Genomic DNA, 17,646 nt, shown 5'->3' with positions numbered 1-17,646 from the left:
TTGGACTCTTTAGACCAAAGGAGAGATTTCCACAGGTCTAATGCCCATTGCTCGTGTTTCTTGGCCCAAGCTAGTCTCTTCTTCTTATTGGTGTCCTTTATTAGTGGTTTCTTTGCAGCAATTCCACCATGAAGGCCTGCTTCACGCAGTCTCCTCTGAACACTTGATGTTGAAATGTGTCTATTACTTGAACTCATTTATTTGGGCTGAGATTTCTGAGGCTGGTAACTCTAATGAACTTATCCTCTGCAGCAGAGGTAACTCTGGGTCTTCCTTTCATGTGGCGGTCCTTATGAGAGCCAGTTTCATCATTGCGCTTGATGGTTTTTGCAACTGCACTTGAAGAAATGTTCAATGTTCTTGAAATGTTCCACATTGACTGACCTTCATGTCTTAAAGTAATGATGGACTGTCATTTATCTTTGCTTATTTGAGCTGTTCTTGCCATAATATGGACTTGGTCTCGGCTATCTCTTGAATCACCATGCCTATATTGTCACAATACAACAGATTGGCTCAAACGCATTAGGAAAAGAAGGAAATTCCACAAATTAACTTTTAATAAGGCATTGAAATGCATTCCAGGTGACTACCTCATCATACTGGTTGAGAGAATGCCAAGAGTGTGCAAAGCTGTCATCAAGGCAAAGGGTGGCTGCTTTGAAGAATCTAAAATCTAAAATATATTTTGATTTGGTTTTTTTCACCTTTATTTAACCAGGTAGGCCAGTTGAGAACAAGTTCTCATTTACAAATGCGACCTGGCCAAGATAAAGCAAAGCAGTGCGACAAAAACAACAAATCAAATCAAATCAAATCTAATTTTATTTGTCACATACACATGGTTAGCAGATGTTAATGCGAGTGTAGCGAAATGCTTGTGCTTCTAGTTCCGACAATGCAGTAATAACGAACAAGTAATCTAACTAACAATTCCAAAAAAGAAACTACTGTCTTATACACAGTGTAAGGGGATAAGGAATATGTACATAAGGATATATGAATGAGTGATGGTACAGAGCAGCATAGGCAAGATACAGTAGATGATATCGAGTAAAGTATAACATATGAGATGAGTATGTAAACAAAGTGGCATAGTTAAAGTGGCTAGTGATACAAGTATTACATAAGGATGCAGTCGATGATATAGAGTCCAGTATATACGTATGCATATGAGATGAATAATGTAGGGTAAGTAACATTATATAAGGTAGCATTGTTTAAAGTGGCTAGTGATATATTTACATCATTTCCCATCAATTCCCATTATTAAAGTGGCTGGAGTTGAGTCAGTGTCATTGACAGTGTGTTGGCAGCAGCCACTCAATGTTAGTGGTGGCTGTTTAACAGTCTGATGGCCTTGAGACAGAAGCTGTTTTTCAGTCTCTCGGTCCCAGCTTTGATGCACCTGTACTGACCTCGCCTTCTGGATGACAGCGGGGTGAACAGGCAGTGGCTCGGGTGGTTGATGTCCTTGATGATCTTTATGGCCTTCCTGTAGCATCGGGTGGTGTAGGTGTCCTGGAGGGCAGGTAGTTTGCCCCCGGTGATGCGTTGTGCAGACCTCACTACCCTCTGGAGAGCCTTACGGTTGAGGGCGGTGCAGTTGCCATACCAGGCGGTGATACAGCCCGCCAGGATGCTCTCGATTGTGCATCTGTAGAAGTTTGTGAGTGCTTTTGGTGACAAGCCGAATTTCTTCAGCCTCCTGAGGTTGAAGAGGCGCTGCTGCGCCTTCTTCACGATGCTGTCTGTGTGAGTGGACCAATTCAGTTTGTCTGTGATGTGTATGCCAAGGAACTTAAAACTTGCTACCCTCTCCACTACTGTTCCATCGATGTGGATAGGGGGGTGTTCCCTCTGCTGTTTCCTGAAGTCCACAATCATCTCCTTAGTTTTGTTGACACCACACTCCGAGGGCCCTCACCTCCTCCCTGTAGGCCGTCTCGTCGTTGTTGGTAATCAAGCCTACCACTGTTGTGTCGTCCGCAAACTTGATGATTGAGTTGGAGGTGTGCGTGGCCACGCAGTCGTGGGTAAACAGGAGTACAGGAGAGTACGTGAGTACAGGAGAGGGCTCAGAACGCACCCTTGTGGGGCCCCAGTGTTGAGGATCAGCGGGGAGGTTGATGACGAGCTTGGAGGGTACTATGGTGTTGAATGCCGAGCTGTAGTCGATGAACAGCATTCTCACATAGGTATTCCTCTTGTCCAGATGGGTTAGGGCAGTGTGCAGTGTGGTTGAGATTGCATCGTCTGTGGACCTATTTGGGCGGTAAGCAAATTGGAGTGGGTCTAGGGTGTCAGGTAGGGTGGAGGTGATATGGTCCTTGACTAGTCTCTCAAAGCACTTCATGATGACGGATGTGAGTGCTACGGGGCGGTAGTCGTTTAGCTCAGTTACCTTAGCTTTCTTGGGAACAGGAACAATGGTGGCCCTCTTGAAGCATGTGGGAACAACAGACTGGTATAGGGATTGATTGAATATGTCCGTAAACACACCGGCCAGCTGGTCTGCGCATGCTCTGAGGGCGCGGCTGGGGATGCCGTCTGGGCCTGCAGCCTTGCGAGGGTTAACACATTTAAATGTCTTACTCACCTCGGCTGCAGTGAAGGAGAGACCGCATGTTTTCGTTGCAGGCCGTGTCAGTGGCACAGTATTGTCCTCAAACACAAAGTTACACATGGGATAAACAAACGCACAGTCAATAACTCAATAGAAAATATGTATAATGTGTGCAAATGAAGTAAGGAGGTAAAGCAATAAATAGGCCATAGTGGCGAAGTAATTACAATTTAGCAAATAACACTGGAGAGACAGATGTGCAGATAAGGATGTGCAACTAGAAATACTGGTGTGCAAAAGAGCATGATTCCATATGTGTTATTTCATAGTTTTTATGTCTTCACTATTATTCTACATTGTAGAAAATAGTCAAACATGAAGAAAAACCCTTGAATGACTCGGTGAGGCCAACATTTTGACTGGTACTGTAAGTGGGAATGTGGTGACCTCTAGTGGCAAAAAGCGGTGATGACAGGTTTGAACGAAAAGAAACCAATGGGCTTGCTGTTTACTCAAAGCTGTTTCTCTTGACCAATCAATGCTAACGATGTTGTTATAGTAGAAAAAAAATAGAAAAAGATGGCGTTCATTGTCTTGTAAATCTGACTGAGTACCACGTTAGGCTAACGTTACATTTATACATTCTCGACATTTCATGTGAGTATAAATTTAACTGATAGTTTATCTAACGTTACGTATATCATAGTATTCATATTGAATACGCCAGGGCTCTCGTTCAACTTCACACTACCTGCACAGACAGACAGCTAGCTGTAGCTAGCTAGCCACTTTGCGGAGGAAGACCGATTGCTAGCTTGTCATGTTGTTGGTAGATAATTATATTTCTCAAATGCACATTGTAATACGTGAACAACTGTCTTGCGAACATATTCTACACGGGGGAAAACAATGAACGAGCTAGAAAGTCTCATCCGGTACGGTAAAGTGTGTATGTAGTAGTTATGCCTGGTTCATGAGAATAGCGACGCGTTCCGTGCGCCCGAGCTTTCTCCTTCGCAGATTTCTTCAATACTTTTGTTACTTCTCACCAAAGCAACGATGTTGGTTGTGCGCGGACAAATTCTGTGTGGACAGTGTTAATTCGTATTTAGGAGAAATTACACAACTCTTTAACACTTTGTTTACAACCAGACTGTTTCTGGTTCATGCATGCGTGTCGGATCTGCACTACAGGCGTCATTGCGGTCCGACGCATAGCGCATGAACCAGAGGTACATGTATAGCATCTAAGTCGTAAGCCAGCAGTGTCGACTAGGCACAACTTTGTTGCTAGTTTCACCAAGAAAAACGTACATCATGGAGTTTATATATCGTAGACATTGACATGTGCAAAAAACGAACTCTTGAATTCCATGTATAAGGCATGTGGTTGATAGATAATGTGTGTGGCACTTGTCAGTATGAAGGTGGTCAATTTGAAACAAGCCATCCTCCAGGCTTGGAAGGAGCGCTGGAGCGACTATCAATGGGCCATCAACATCAAAAAGAACTTCCCAAAGGGAGCCACATGGGACTACCTCAACTTGGCAGGTCAGCTGATTTATGTTGATTATCCATATCAATGTTTGGGAAATGGAAAGTCAACAATGAATGTGTATGATTTCATTATTGTTGTATTTCCCTATGTTCCAGAGGCTCTCATGGAGCAGGCAATGATTGGCCCTTCTCCCAACCCGCTCATCTTGTCCTACCTCAAGTATGCCATCAGTTCCCAGGTAAGGTTTACATTTTGAAACTCATATTTTACCATAACCTCAAAATACACACATATTCCAGGCCATATGTGAAAATTCTAACTTTTTGATGAAAGCATGAAACTTGGTTCACCTGTACAGTTTGAGGCCCTGAACATTTTCAGATATGGATCACAAAAAACATCACAAAAATGACTCATGGCGGCCATTTTCCATTCCAACATAACCAAATAATGTATTTTGCGTCATATCTCCTGAACCAAACATGAAAACATAGAACGTGTAATGTCTAACCCTATGTTTTGATGGTCAAGTATTACAATGGTGCCATGTACAACGACATAAACAGTTCCGATTATTATATAATGGTGGAGTACAGGAATACCTTGAAAATCAGACGTTTTCTCAAGTTTGTACTTAAAAGTAGTTGAATTGAAATGAGAGGAGAACAGAAAATGAGGAAATATGTTAATATGAAAAATATGAGAAAAATGCCTTGGTGTAGCGAATTAATTGCCATGCAGACTACCGAGTTTTATTTCGTCATGTGCTTCACGTTCTGGTTGCCAGGCGCGCTCGCTCATTCCACCCACACTGCCACTCAGACAGGCAGGTACAGAACTGACTGATTAGCCGCCAAACGTCACATTGATAGCTAAAATGCCAGGCAAGTATAGATCAATTCTTGCCTGGCGGGATATTGATGTTTATGAATGGGTTTTGCCAGACCCAACCAGGGATGTAGTGGAGGGTAAATGCCATTTACGCACCTTTGTTATTTTGTTCATTAGCGTTTACACACCAATTGCATTTCCAGTGTTGCTCAAGGCTTCTTGATCTGAGTTCTAATCGCTCCTAACTCTGAACGAGTGACGGATTCATGTATGCTTGTTATATTCGCCAGCTCCCCCGGTTTTGCCTTGTTACCAGCGCATTCATTCACCACTTTGTCAAACGGGAAACTCTGCCGTGTCAACAGAAATCCCCCAAACAAAAACCCTCTGACTCACGGAGAATGAGTAAATAGTCGGTGATATTTCAATCAGATGTCTAGCCAGCTAGATAGATCAAGGGCTCTGTAGAAAAAAAACTCAGAAAGGCTCGAACCTAGAAAGAAACCTAGAGGTGAACCAGACTGAGGTGTTGCCTGTCCTCTTCTGGCTGTGCCGGGTGGAGGTTATAAGAGTACATTGCCATTTTAAGGCCAGATTGTTCTTCAAGATGTTCACATGTTCATAGATGACCGGCAGGGTCAAATAATAATCACAGTGGTTGTAGAGGGCAACCGGTCAGTACCTCAGGAGTAAATGTCAATTGGCTTTTCATAGCCGAGCAGAGAGTCGGAGAGACTCCGGGACAAGGTAGCACGTCCGGTGAACAGGTCAGGGTTCCCTCGCCGCAGGCAGAACAGTTGAAACTGGAGCAGCAGCACGACCAGGTGGACTGGGGACAGCAAGGAGTCATCAGGCCAGGTAGTCTTGAGCCATGATCCTAGGGCTCATGTCCTCCGGGAGGGAGAGAGACAAAATTAGAGAGAGCATACTTAAATTCACACAGGACACCAGATAAGGAGAATTACACCAGATATAACAGACTGATCCTAGCCCCCTGGCACATAGACTATTGCAGCATATATACTGGAGACATGCAGTGGGTCAAGGGACACTGTGGCCCCGTCCGATGATACTCCCGGACAGGGCCAACCAGGCAGTATACAACCACACCCACTTTGCCAAAGCACAGCCCCCACACCACTAGAGGGATATCAATGGGCCACGAATCGACTACCCTGAGACAAGGCTGAGTATAGCCCACAAAGATCTCCTCCACCACACAAGCCCGAGGGGGCGCAATACCGGACAGGAAGATCACATCTGTGACTCAACTCACTCAAGTGATGCACCCCTCCTAGGGACGACATGGAAGAGCACTAGTAAGCCAGTGACTCAGCCCCTGTAATAGAATCAGAGTCAGAGAATCCCAGTGGAGAGAGGAGCCGGCCAGGCAGAAACAGCAAGGGCAGTTCGTCACTCCAGTGTCTTGCCATTCACCTTCGCAACCCTTGGCCAGACTACACTCAATCATAGGACCTACTGAAGAGATTAGTTTTCAGTAAGGACTTTAAGGTCGAGACAGAGTTTGCGTCTTTCACATGGATAGGCAGATCATTCCATAGAAATTGAGCTCTATAGGAGAAAGCCCTGCCTCCAGCTGTTTGCTCAGAAATTCTAGGGACAATAAGGAGGCCTGCGCCTTGTGACTGAAGCATTTTGTATACATTATTTGTCTTCAGGAACGCAGTTAGTTGCTGCGCAACAGCTTTTCCCAAAAATATTGAGAGGAATGGGAGATTCGATATAGGCCGATTAGTTAAAAAATATATTTTCCGGGTCAAGGTTTGGCTTTTTCAAGAGAGGCTTTAATACTGGATAGGGAGCCATTTGTATTGTTCAACAGGAGGGCTAAGCACCGGAAGTAGCTCTTTCGGTTCAACTGAGCTTTGGAGAAATACGCAGTCTGTAATTATTTTTTTAATGATCATGATCTTTTCATCGAAGTTTGAATTTATCACTGCTGAAGTGAAAGCTAACATCTGTTGAATGCTGCTTTTTAGTTCGCTTTGCGACAGGATTAAAAATACATTTTGGATTGTTCTTATTCTTCTCAATTAGGTTGTAAAAATAGGATGATCGAGCAGCAGTGAGGGCTCTTCGATTTTGCATGGTACTGTCTTTCCAAGTTAGTTGCAATGGAAATGAGAGCGCCATTCCAATTTTTTTGGAAGCTTTCTTCAGGGCTCGGGTATTTTCTGTATACCAGGGAGCAAATTTCTTGTGCCCAATGTTTTGTTTTTAGGGATTTGACTGAATCCTAGGGTATTAGGCAAGGTTAAATTAAGATCCTCAGTTAAGTGGTTAACCAATTTTTGTACGCCAATGTCCTTGGGTAGGTGGAGGGAGTCTGGAAGGGCATCTGGGAATCTTTGGGTTGTCTGAGAATTTATAGCATAGCTTTTGATGATCCTTGGTTGGGGTCTGAGCAGATTATTTGTTGTGATTGCAAACGTAATAAAATGTTGGTCCGATAGTCCAGGATTATGAGGAAAAACATTAAGATCCACAACATTTATTCTACGGGACAAAACTAGGTCCAGAGTATGACTCTGGCAGTGAGTAGGTCCGGAGACACGTTGGACAAAACCCACTGAGTCGATGATGGCTCCGAAAGCCTTTTGGAGTGGGTCTGTGGACTTTTCCATGTGACTATTGAAGTCACCAAAAATGTGGTGGGCCCCAGGACCGGGTTTGCGAAACCCTGGCCTAACCTATAGATTGTGGCCCCATGAAATGGTGTGTCAGCCTACTCAGTGACACCCACAGAACACACTACTGTACAGTGCATTCTGAAAGTATTCAGATCAACTTTTTTTCACATTTTGTTACATTACAGCCTTATTCTAGGACACTTTCAATGTCCTGCAATAAGAGCTAAGACGCTAATATTTGTTTATACTCCTGAGAATTGTTTTCTGTGGGTGTCACCGAGTACGCTGATACCCCATTTCATGGGTGGCACAATCCGTAGCTAAGGCTTTATAGTGCGTAGAAGTATGCCCCCAATGCAATTATGCAGTCTAATACTTCCACAGTTGGATTTCAACAGTTTTTTTTAAAACTAATGAATAATTGTATTTCATTTGAACTGATGTAACAACATTCCAATCCAGTCCAAATTGGTCAAATTTGCTTTCAATGAGGGAGTTTTCTTTAGGTAAAATGCAAATTCTACTTTTGTGACTAATTGTTATTGTGGCTAGATTTCAGCAGGAGGAAGGACTTTAGCAAACGTATAGATAGATATGTATTATGTAGAACAAACATGCCTCTGATTCTAAGGAATCATGTCAGTTCTGTTAATGGCATTTCTATCTGCACTGTACCAAAACGTCTTTGTACTAAATATGCCCACTGAGCTGTGGAAGATCCCCGCTCTGCCCATCGCTTGTCTGTCTGGAAAGCTTCCTCAACTGAAAACGTGTGGTGGGCAGGGTCGGCCCAGGCTGACCCCACCCACAGCCCATTCCGCCCGTTCCGTGGCGAGGGGTTTCTCTAGCGGTTAGAGCGTTTGGCCAGTAACTGAAAGGTCGCTAGTTCAAATCCCCAAGTTGACAAGGTGCGAAATCTGTTGATGTGCCCTTGAGCAAGGCAATTAACCTTAATTGCCCCAGAGTCATGTTGATAATTGCAGACCCTGGCCGTTACCCCATTCTCCAAGGGTGTCTCATGGAGAGTGAGATATGCAAAAAACACATTGTGAAATAGGATAAACACCTACCCAAATGAATATTATAAAATCTGTGTCCAGATATTTTCAAAGGCCTTCCTGTGTTCCATGAATTTACACAGTATGTACTTTCACAACCAGCGGCAAGACGACAGCTGAAATAATATTATTTTGCATACGTTGTCAGAAAGTGATTTTATTGGAGTTCTTCCCATTGCTTCCCATGGCACTTGACCATTTTATATAATAATCGGAACTGTTTCTGGTGTACATGTCACTGTTGTAATCATTGACCAGCAAAACATAGTTGCAAACCTCACCCTTTCTGTGTTATCATGTTTGGTTCAGGAGATATGACACAAAATAAATGTTTTTGTTATGACGGAGTGGAAAATGGTCAGGGGGAGGCATTTCTGCGATGGCTCCATATCTGGAAATGTTCAGGGTCCCAAACAGTACAAGTGTCCTAAGTTTCATGCTTTTATGAAAAGGTGAACATATCACGTTTCATATTGCTTGGACTAATAGAAGATCTGTCTTTTGGTTGTTGTCATATTGAAGGGTTAATCTGCATATTCTTCCCATGGTAGGCAAGACAGTGTAGGAGATTTGCTGGTGAAAAGTGACAAAAGGTGCTTGATTTATGCACAATTATTATTAATGGAAGCCATTGTATTTCCTCAGATGGTCTCTTATTCAAGTGTTCTCTTAGCCATCAGTAAGGTGAGTTGGCTTCCTCTTTCTGTCACTCTGGCCAATAACAACTGTCTGACTGCTACCAGACATGTTTTCATCGGATGACGACTTGTCTGACATGCTCCTTTTTGTTCCGAAGTTTGATGACTTCTCCAGAGAGCTCTGCGTCAAGTCCCTGTTGGAGATCATGGACATGTTCTGCCACCGTCTCAGGTACTTCACACTTGCTTTATCCCGTCCCACTCCCATCCTGTTATATTCTTCCTTCCCTTAAATTTGACTGGTGTTAGCCCTAGAAAATGTTTCATCCTGGCTCTGCTGAGAAAGAGATGCAACTTTCTTTTTTTGTGTGCGTTAAATATGGTTGAAGCACTAATAGTTACGAGTCTGCTGGTTGAATGATTATCTCACAGCGTCAGAGAGCGAGTGCATTTCTGACATCAAGTCATCTTTCACATTGAGAAATAATACCCTAGAATAATCCCAAACATAAATTCTAACCCCATCCACCCTCCATCCCAGCTGCCACGGGAAGGCGGAGGAGTGCATCGGGCTGTGCCGGGCCCTTCTGGGTGTGGTAGTGTGGCTCCTGACGGGCTGCGCCTGCTACTGCGAGAGGCTCAGGGAGCTGGGGCCGTCGGCCAGCACAGAAGCCAACCTGAGGGCCTGCCTGGAGAGGCTAAGGGAGTTGGTGAACAGCCAGAAGAACAGGGCCCTAGTCCACATCGCTCGCCTGGAGGACCAAGGTCAGTCGGGGGATACAGAATCTTCTAAGAGGTTGTCCTATAACTAAACTAAATAACTTCACAGATCTTCATTGTAAAGGGTTTAAACACTGTTTTCCATGCTTGTTCAATGAACCATGAACAATTTAATGAACATGCACCTGTGGAACGGTTATTAAGACACTAACAGCTTACAGATGGTAGGCAATTAAGGTCACAGTTAAGAAAACTTAGGACGCTAAAGAGGCCTTTCTACTGACTCTGAATAACACCAAAAGAAAGATACCCTGGGTCCCTGCTCATCTGCATGAAGGTGCCTTATGCATGCTGCAAGGAGGCATGAGGACTGCAGATGTGGCCAGGGCAATAAATTGCAATGTCTGTACTGTGAGATGCCTAAGACAGGGCTACAGGGAGACAGGACGGACAGGTGATCGTCCTCGCAGTGGCAGACCACGTGTAACAATACCTGCACATGATCGGTACATCCGAACATCACACCTGCGGGACAGGTACAGGATGGCAACAACTCCCAGAGTTAAACCAGGAATGCACAATCCCTCCATCAATGCTCAGACTGTCCGCAGTAGGCTGAGAGGCTGGACTGAGGGCTTTTAGGCCTGTTGTAAGGCAGGTCCTCACCAAACATCACCGGCAACATCGTCCCCTATGGACACAAACCCACCGTTGTTGGACCAGACAGGACTGGCAAAAAGTGCTCTTCACTGACGAGTTGCGGTTTTGTCTCACCAGGGTTGTTGGTCGGATTCGCATTTATCGTCAAAGGAATGCGCGTTACATCAAGGCCTGTAATCTGGAGCGGGATTGATTTGGAGGTGGAGGGTCCGTCATGGTCTGGGGCGTTGTGTCACAGCATCATCGGACTGAGCTTGTCATTGCCTGCAATCTCAATGCTGTGCGTTACAGGGAATACCTCCTCCCTCATGTGGTACCCTTCCTGCAGGCTCATCCTGACATGACCCTCCAGCATGACGATGCCACTAGCCATAATGCTCGTTCTGTGCGTGATTTCCTGCAAGACAGGAATGTCAGTGTTCTGGTGCAGTCTGAGGAGGAGATGCACTGCAGTACTTAATGCAGCTGGTGGCCACACCAGATACTGACTGTTACTTTTGATTTTGACCCCCCCCTTTGTTCAGGGACACATTATTCAATTTCTGTTAGTCACATGTCTGTGTAACTTGTTCAGTTTGTCTATTGTTGAATCTTGTTACCTATATTTACACAAATTAAATGCAATTGACAGTGAGGATGTTTTTTTTGCTGAGTTTACATGTAGTTGCATATTATTTTGATTAAACTGAAATAACAATGTATTCATATTGTTGTAGCATTTGATTTGAATGAATTTCATTGGTATGTTTGACTCCACATATGATTTGTTTCCAAAGCTTCCTGGACCAATGTGGAGCAAGCTTTGATCAAAGTGACAGAGGGGCTCAACAGTCTGACCAATCAGACACTGAGAGGCAAGCTGGAGGAGTGCATTTCATTGGTGAAGAGGTGAGAATGTAGCACTTATGGGGTACACGCCAATGGCCTTTGTAAACAATAATTGAAGCCACGATGGATGTTTTTATAATCATCTGACCAATCTTCCCACTCAGTATTCCTACGATTCTGTCTGAACAGTCAGACCCCCCACACCACTCGTTGTTCCCGTCGGTCCACGCCTTCATCATGCTGGAAGGAACCATGAACCTGACAGGGGAGACTCAGCCACTGGTGGAGCAGCTCATGATGATCAAGAGGATGCAGGTGAGCCTTAATTGGTCTAGAGTTAACGTATGCAAAGCATATGCAACTTTCACTTTGAGTTTCGCTTTTAGTTGAGGGAAGTTGTAAATCCGTTTACTTCCTGAATTGACTGAATTGAAATTGAATATTGACCTCCAAGCCCGGTGCATTTCCCCTGTGCAGCGTATCCCTGCGCCACTCTTTGTGTTGGAGATCTGGAAGGCGTGTTTCACTGGCCTCATCGAGTCACCAGAGGGCACCGAGGAGCTCAAGTGGACCGCCTTCACCTTCCTTAAGGTACTTCTCACACAGAATGCCAGATAGTTACAGTATATAAATGTTTCATGGTCCTTGGAGCAAGCATTTGAATGTTTTCTTTTCATTGGAGCCCATGAGATGTCACCATCTTACTGACCATCCTCATCTCTAGATCCCCCAGGTTCTCCTCAGGCTAAAGAAGTATCCCCAGGGTGAGAAGGTACAGGTATAGTACTGAGTTATTCTCTTTACATCCAAAACAATCAATGATTACAAGATCTGTTTCAAGTGTATTTACTAGTAATGTACTTTGGAAATATGAAAGGGGTAATCGAGGGGCTATGCATTCTGTGGAACATAATAGATGACAACTAACCATGCACGGAGTTGCATTATTTTCCAGAGAACGCAGAGAGCCCCAAGTTGGTTATCCCTTTTATACCAAGGCTGTAATTGAAAACATTTGCTGATAGAAATGCTCACTGAAGTAGCTAGAAAGTTTATGGGATAGCTGCAGTAGTTGCCTTGGTAACCAAACAGACTTGCTAGCTTGGTTAACCAAGCCGTCCGTCCTAGCTTGCTATTATGAAAATCGAATTAAGCAATGCCAGTAATATTTTCAATTAGATTTGTTTTGCTTTCATAAGCAGCTCAAACATAGAAGATGGAAGAATGAATTTCATAGCCATTGAATTATGCAGTGTATTGTAGGGCAATGATGCACGCTCTAGAACAGGGGAGGTACAGCAGGGAGTCTGCAGACCGATGGATAAATAAATGAAACCACAAACGTTATTGAATACAGGGCTGACCACTTTTGAAGATACCTTGGAGTGAGATCTCTCCTGAATGTGGGATGTGGGAATGGGCGTCCCGTCCTTGGAAAAATACAGTTTTAAAGCTAATCTCCTGCAATTCATATTTTCACATGGCCCATGACCAGGGTGGAATCAAATGTTTTAAAAATCACAGTGTATTTAGGATTCTTTTACAGTTGAATATACACGTAAAACACACCGACTTGGTTTGAAGTTACTTTGAAATGATTTGGGCATGAAATGTAGAGTATGCTCTCTGAGGAACATATAATTATGTTGGTTTTTGGTTAGAAAATGCTAATATCAATGGTTGGTTGAAGTGGCTAACCATAGGATGGTTTGCTCTCTCTCCTTGTCCATAAGAAAAGCATGGAAATATGTCCTTCATTTGGGTGAACTATCCCTTTAAAATAAAAAGAATCCTGCCGAGAGGTAGCTCTCCGAGGGGGTTGGCTACCCCTGATCTATGTTTCCCAAATACTGGGGGTTTGAGTATGTTCATCTGACAAATTATCCCACATTCAAGAAAAATCTAATGAATATTAGTCTTCAGGTGGCTGAGGCTGATTTGCAAAACCATGCCATCTTGCCTACATCAGCAAGCTCTTTTATTATTTCTGCCTAGCAGCTTGTGCACAGTACAAAAATGACAAACTAGGATAAGGGGCATTTCAATATAGACAGTAATAAAATGAGAATAGGCTATCTTCATCACTGTCCAGCACTCCCTCAAAAAATATTTCTAGATTTTCAAAGACACGTTGGCATTAGATTTAAAATAACCTAATTACACCAGCAAAATGGGTTAGAAGTGAAATAATACAACTATGGGGAATAACAGTAGTGTTCTTGCTGAGATGAGCACACTAATTAGTCTATAGTTTAGCCCATTGTAGGGGATGGGAATTGTTCTTATGACTTACATCAGCTATTGTGAAAGACCAAATAAATGTAAAGGATAATAAAATCTCCTGAAGACCAGATGAGACCGACCTGCTCCTACACACAACCCAAAATATATTTCACTGTATTGTTGTCCCCACTAGAGTCAGTTACACAATCTGTTAGAGCAAGATAATGTTCATCATACAGTTATACAGGTCAGGTTATAATTCCTGCTCAATGCTGCCTTTTCCTTGTTACAGAATAATGGACCTAGTGCTGAATTGCAAGTGAGCACATGGGGTGAATAATGTGGCCTTGCTGCTCTTAAGATAATTTAGTTCATAAACTGTGATCAGCGGCGAACGAGCGTGCCTGTCCAGTCTGCCGAGGCTACTCTCATTTTTTTTGTGATTGTTATTTCAAAACAATTTGGTGGTTCAGTTGAAAAGCTAACGCACTGAATATACACTGTATATCTGAAAATAAAAGCAGTAGGCCTACGTTTTCCAATGTTAGAAATAAGAGACGAGGGTCTCACGCCCAATGTGTGGAATATTATTAGCAGCAGATTAAACAACCTTTGGCAAAAGGATCTGTGGGAGAAGTCTAAAGTGTCTAATACAATACTACGCTGTCATTATTAATCTACAATTTATGTTCTTAGTCCTGGTAAACATGGGCCTGGGAAGCTCAGTGATATTGGTATTCACAGTATTTCACTAATTATCCATTTGTGAATTCAATACTTGTATTCCCCCCCCCCCCCCCCCCCCCCCCATTTTTTTGTTTTTGTACATAACACTGTAATTTCAACTTTAACACTGCAAAGTTTTCTCTCTGCCTAATGGCAAAATGTGAAGAATTGCAGCATATTTAACTTAAACTGCAACATTTTCTCTTCGTTGCCAAGACATGGGCCTTTAAAATGTTACTTCCCAGGGCCGACACTTGGTTTTTCCGGCAATGCACTGCCAAAGTCAGAGAAACTCATGTTTTTATCTCACTCAAGTTTTGTTCTGATAATGAAGGGGTTGCTGATGAATTTGCTAGAATGCCCTTTAAGCCAATCAGAAACGAGTCTTCAACAATACCATGGTATAATACTCTATATTAATCACCATATGAATGTAGGATAGTGAAGAGTGCTGGTCTCTGTCTTGACATGCATTATGGTCAATCTGCAGCAGGACTTCATGGATGACGTGAACATTGCCTTTGAGTACCTGCTGAAGCTCACACCACTGCTGGACAAGGCGGACCAGAGATGCAAGTGAGTGATAATGGAAAACTGAACAGAGGAAGCATTGTTATAAGCATGTTTATAACACTCGGACAGGTTATACAGTGTCTGACAAGTGTCTGTTTTTTACAGCTGCGACTGTCTAAGTATGCTACTGCAGGAGTGCAACAAGCTGTCTCTCCTGTCGGACTCCAACACGACCAACCTCACTTCTAAACGGTACGGGTAGCCATCATGCCCCTTCGTATGTGTAACATCACTGAAAGAGAATGATACAGTATAAATGCATCAAGTTTGCCACTAATATCTTTCATTCTGTCTCCTCCTCTCCTTTCCTATCACTACATTATTCTTTCTCTCTTTGCTTGTCTGTCAGTGTCTTGCTCCTTCTTTCACTCTTCTCTGTTTCCCCCTTTCTTTCTCTATCTCTTGTGTGTAACTTTTTCTTGAGGGCTGAGGACAGGGAGTATGCTCCACGGCTAAAGACTGCAGAAAACGCCAACATCCAGCCCAACCCAGGCCTCATCCTGCGAGCCGAGCCCACTGTCACCAACATCCTCAAGGTCCGCGTTCTCCCCATGCCAACCCTACCTAGTTTTACAATCAGCGGGATGTTCTATATCAACTTGTCTAATAGAAACGCTTGTTGTCATTTTCCATTTCAAAATGTTTAGCTACAGTGTGCCCTAATGAACACGATGCTGACTTTTATCCGTTACTATATCCCTGAATAATTACTAATGTAAAGACCGTTAGTTCACCTCATCATAAAGCTATCCCAGAGCTCCAACTTTTGCTAAACAACTTCCAGGTCACCCATATCACACTCTCATTACTGTGTTCTATGTCTGTCTTCTCCTTTTGTGTTAGACGGTGGACGCAGACCACTCCAAGTCTCCAGAGGGCCTTCTGGGGGTGCTGGGACACATGCTCTCTGGGAAGAGCCTGGACCTCCTCCTGGCTGCAGCCGCAGCCACGGGAAAGCTCAAGTCCTTCGCCCGGAAGTTCATCAAGTGAGACACACATCAAGCCACTAATAGTCCATCAGGACTGTTCAATACAATTTATTGACAGACTCAAACCATATTACTTTGGAGTTAGTTTTTTAGGGCAAATTGGGAAAATATACATGATGTAAGAGGGGGACAGTATTTAAGGAGATTATTTATTGATGCTCGGTCTTTGCTTCTCAGGCTGAATGAGTTTCCGAAGCACATCAGTGGAGAAGGATGTGAGTACATGAGTGTTGCTGAGTATGGGACTTTCTGAATAACATTTAACATTACGAGTGTGGGAGTTTTTAAAACGGATTTGATTTTGACTTGGAGTCGCTCTTTTTTTTCTACCTTGTTGTAGCCAAGTCGGCCTCAGTGCGAGCCCTGCTGTTCGACATCTCCTTCCTCATGCTGTGTCACGTGGTGCAGACCTACGGATCAGAGGTTGGTCTCACACCTAGTACTAACGCTATCTATGTAAGTGATCTAGGTCCGTATTCAGAAAGTGTCTCAGAGCAGGAGAGCTGAACTAGGGTCAGACCCCCCCCCCCCCCCTGTTCACTTCTCCTGTAGATTTTGCATCATTGTCCAGCTTTTTCAGCACAGCTCCACTAGGTGGCCAAAACACGCAATCGCTTTCTGCTTGTGCTATCTGAATGGCACAGCTGTGATGTCTTTGCCACATTTCTATGATGGGTAGTATGACTCATGTTACACAAGTTTCATGGTCAGAACCTGTCCCTGGTAGAGTTATATCATAGTTAAATAAAACAACATCCCCCGCTCCATATTATTATACCATATGACTCTGTTGTGACCCCTCCAGGTGATCCTGTCGGATCCCAGCCCCTCGGGGGAGACCCCGTTCTTTGAGACGTGGCTGCAGACCTGCATGCCAGAAGAGGGCAAGACCCTGAACCCAGACCACCCCTGCTTCAGGCCTGAGTCTGGCAAGGTGGAGAGCCTGGTGGCCCTCCTCAACAACTCCTCTGAGATGAAGCTAGTGTGAGTGATGGGGTTCTATCTTTTCACTCTAGGGTCAGAATCAGACTGGAATTCAGTGTTTCTCTGCTGCTGGGTTAAAAAAGAAGAGGAAGAAGTCCAGGCTATGGTTGAAATGTTGTCCGCCATGTTCAAATTTCTCTTTTTGAGGAGCTTAATTTAAACCAGTGGGGGGAAAAACATTATTTAAACTGGAGCCCTTTGTGCACCATCTCTTATCCTTCCTTAAATCTATTTATTGGCATTGTTTTCTTGAATCTGTACCGATTTATCTACCACTGTGTGTCAGTCAGATGAAGTGGCACGAGATTTGCCTCAGCACGCCGGCAGCCATCTTGGAGGTGTTGAATGCCTGGGAGAATGGCGTGCTCTCTGTGGAGGCTGTACAGGTGAGTCCCGTCTTAAGTGTCATCTATTTTGTCCTACTTTGAGCTCAATACTACGTAGACAGTGAACTGTTGAATCACAGAAGTGAACTTTCTCTTGACATAGTGGAAAATGATTGGTCATAGCGTGTAGGTCTAAATGGCTCTGCTGACATAATGGTTAGAGCCTCATGTATTTAATTTTTGGTCTCTTCGTCATTTAAACCATTCATAAAGTTAATTAATTTGTTGTACAAGTGGCCCGGAAGCATGTGCAGAGGTCACACACACTCACTCGTCTTCCCCTCTTCTCCTTTTTCTTTCTCCTCTTGCTCTCTC

The 17,646-nt window shown here is 43.7% G+C and overlaps 1 protein-coding gene across 4 annotated transcripts in view; it reads left to right on the top strand.

Annotated features, from left to right (window-relative positions):
* The first annotated feature begins 3,091 nt into the window (after positions 1-3,091).
* The window catches only part of LOC109875691 (mediator of RNA polymerase II transcription subunit 24), a 33,633-nt gene continuing 19,078 nt past the window's right edge, over positions 3,092-17,646 (top strand). The window contains exons 1-18 of one of the 4 annotated variants that reach the window (XM_020468106.2): positions 3,092-3,223; positions 3,987-4,117; positions 4,220-4,302; positions 9,250-9,288; positions 9,401-9,474; positions 9,784-10,007; positions 11,399-11,510; positions 11,615-11,765; positions 11,928-12,041; positions 12,175-12,222; positions 14,893-14,975; positions 15,078-15,164; positions 15,409-15,508; positions 15,816-15,958; positions 16,139-16,176; positions 16,302-16,384; positions 16,767-16,945; positions 17,232-17,331. In XM_020468106.2, the coding sequence (XP_020323695.1) occupies positions 3,988-4,117; positions 4,220-4,302; positions 9,250-9,288; positions 9,401-9,474; positions 9,784-10,007; positions 11,399-11,510; positions 11,615-11,765; positions 11,928-12,041; positions 12,175-12,222; positions 14,893-14,975; positions 15,078-15,164; positions 15,409-15,508; positions 15,816-15,958; positions 16,139-16,176; positions 16,302-16,384; positions 16,767-16,945; positions 17,232-17,331 (1,788 nt within the window). In that variant the 5' untranslated portion in view covers positions 3,092-3,223; position 3,987. Of the gene's footprint in view, positions 3,224-3,986; positions 4,118-4,219; positions 4,303-9,249; positions 9,289-9,400; positions 9,475-9,783; positions 10,008-11,398; positions 11,511-11,614; positions 11,766-11,927; positions 12,042-12,174; positions 12,229-14,889; positions 14,976-15,077; positions 15,165-15,408; positions 15,509-15,815; positions 15,959-16,138; positions 16,177-16,301; positions 16,385-16,766; positions 16,946-17,231; positions 17,332-17,646 lie in introns of all 4 variants that reach the window. The other 3 variants (XM_020468105.2, XM_020468104.2, XM_020468103.2) reach the window with 3 other exon arrangements.

This window comes from Oncorhynchus kisutch, linkage group LG25, assembly GCF_002021735.2.
Source record: "Oncorhynchus kisutch isolate 150728-3 linkage group LG25, Okis_V2, whole genome shotgun sequence".
NCBI lineage: Eukaryota > Metazoa > Chordata > Actinopteri > Salmoniformes > Salmonidae > Oncorhynchus > Oncorhynchus kisutch.
The sequence above is the reverse complement of the archived record's forward strand: the minus strand, read 5'-3'. Positions and strand labels throughout refer to the sequence as shown.